This window comes from Monosiga brevicollis, genomic scaffold, assembly GCF_000002865.3.
Source record: "Monosiga brevicollis MX1 MONBRscaffold_51 genomic scaffold, whole genome shotgun sequence".
NCBI classification, from domain to species: domain Eukaryota; class Choanoflagellata; order Craspedida; family Salpingoecidae; genus Monosiga; species Monosiga brevicollis.
The window spans coordinates 84,749-86,286 of NW_001865088.1; the positions used below are offsets into that span (position 1 = coordinate 84,749).

At 55.2% G+C, this 1,538-nt stretch overlaps 1 protein-coding gene across 1 annotated transcript in view; it reads left to right on the forward strand.

Annotated features, from left to right (window-relative positions):
- Positions 1-1,538, forward strand: part of MONBRDRAFT_30429 (uncharacterized protein) — a gene marked incomplete at both ends in the record, with an annotated part of 4,795 nt that overhangs the window by 1,160 nt on the left and 2,097 nt on the right. The window contains 2 exons of the mRNA XM_001750873.1: positions 329-469; positions 563-1,446. Coding sequence (XP_001750925.1) covers positions 329-469; positions 563-1,446 — 1,025 coding nt within the window. The remainder of the gene's footprint in view (positions 1-328; positions 470-562; positions 1,447-1,538) is intronic.

A 1,538-nucleotide genomic window follows, 5' to 3' on the forward strand; every position in this document is an offset into this window, starting at 1 on the left:
TGTTGATCTGGACGCCACCCAATCCCTTGCCATCATCATGGTGTCTCTGCTTTCCTCGCGCGCTCAAACACATGCTGGTCGTCATTTTTTGCATCTTGCCTTTGCACATTTGACGATATTTTTCCAAACACGAGTTTTGTTAATTATTTGTTAATCAACCCTTCTGTTGAGATACCCTGCCACCTCTTGCCTGATCTGTACCCCGCTTACTCGCCGAACGTCTCCTGCTTAATCATGTGCATCGTTGCACTGGCTTTCATTTTAAAAAAACACATGCACATCGCTCAACTCTTACCACACCTCGTCCCTCCCCTGAATATGTTCTCAGAGAGGGGAGACGGCCTTCGATGCTGGACGTCGACGTGGGCATGCCAACAGGCTGGAGCCCGTCTTCACTGCCCACGAGGCTCGCCTTGCACAGCTATTTGCCTGGCTGCCGCCCTTGCCCAGTCCTGCACCGTCCCTTGAGGTACACACCTCTCCGCTCTTCCTTTTCCAATTACAATCTTTGCTCCCCACTCCATCCCTATCTCAACCTCCCCTCAACCACATCCCCCTATAGACGACGGCCGCTGTTGTGGTGTCGGTGGAAGGTTGGCTCAGACCGCTCCTGCCCGAGCAATCCACCACTCACCCCCTCCCGCACCTCGATGCCTTTATCAGCGGTGCCATCAAGCGAAACTCTAATCTCGCAGCAATGGTTACGAAGATCCAGAACACCATCGATGAAGCTCCACCAGAGTTTCCTGCCTTGAACTGGCCTGCCTTCAAAGCGACCATCACCCGCGCCCTCGGCGTCCTCGACCAAGCAGTGCCAGTTCCCGAAGCGCTACAGGGCTGCCTCAGCCAACTGGACCCCAACATTGACAATCTAGAATCGGTACTTGAAAAGATGCAAAGTCTAACAGAGCAGATTGAGCTCCAACCAGTATATCTTGAACTCCAGAACATCTTGGCAAAATGTCCCGCTCCAGCCACCGCGCCCACGACTGCGTTTGAGACGCCACCCACCGACTTTGCAGCAGCTCTGGGCAAACTCGTCATGCTGCACAATGTGGAACCCGAGCGCCAAGAACGGCTTACCAGCACTGACACCAATATCAAGCGGCGGGTGCTGGCGTTGATTGATGCTCTGGACGCCGTGGCAAGGGCGGGTACCACCGACACTGACACAATGCATCGCGTGGACACGTTACGGCAACGCGCACAATGCTCGGATGTGAGCGCACCACTTTCGGCCAAGTCGTTACCCGAGGCGTGGGAGCAGCTGTGCCAGGCTCACGAACGTCTCAGCTCGCCCAAACAGAATGGGCTGGAGCAGCTCGCAGACTGGAGAGCAGAACACGATTATGAGCATCAGGACTGGTACCTGGCGTTTGTGCTGCACGGGTCGCAAGCCCTGTTGCAGCAGCTGCAGGATATGATCGACTGGCAGGCCAAGACGCTGTCCGTGCTGACTGCATGCAAAGAATATGCAAGCGACATCACGCAGAGCAGCGCAGATCAAGTTGTATCCATTTATGAGGAGGTGGCCGAGC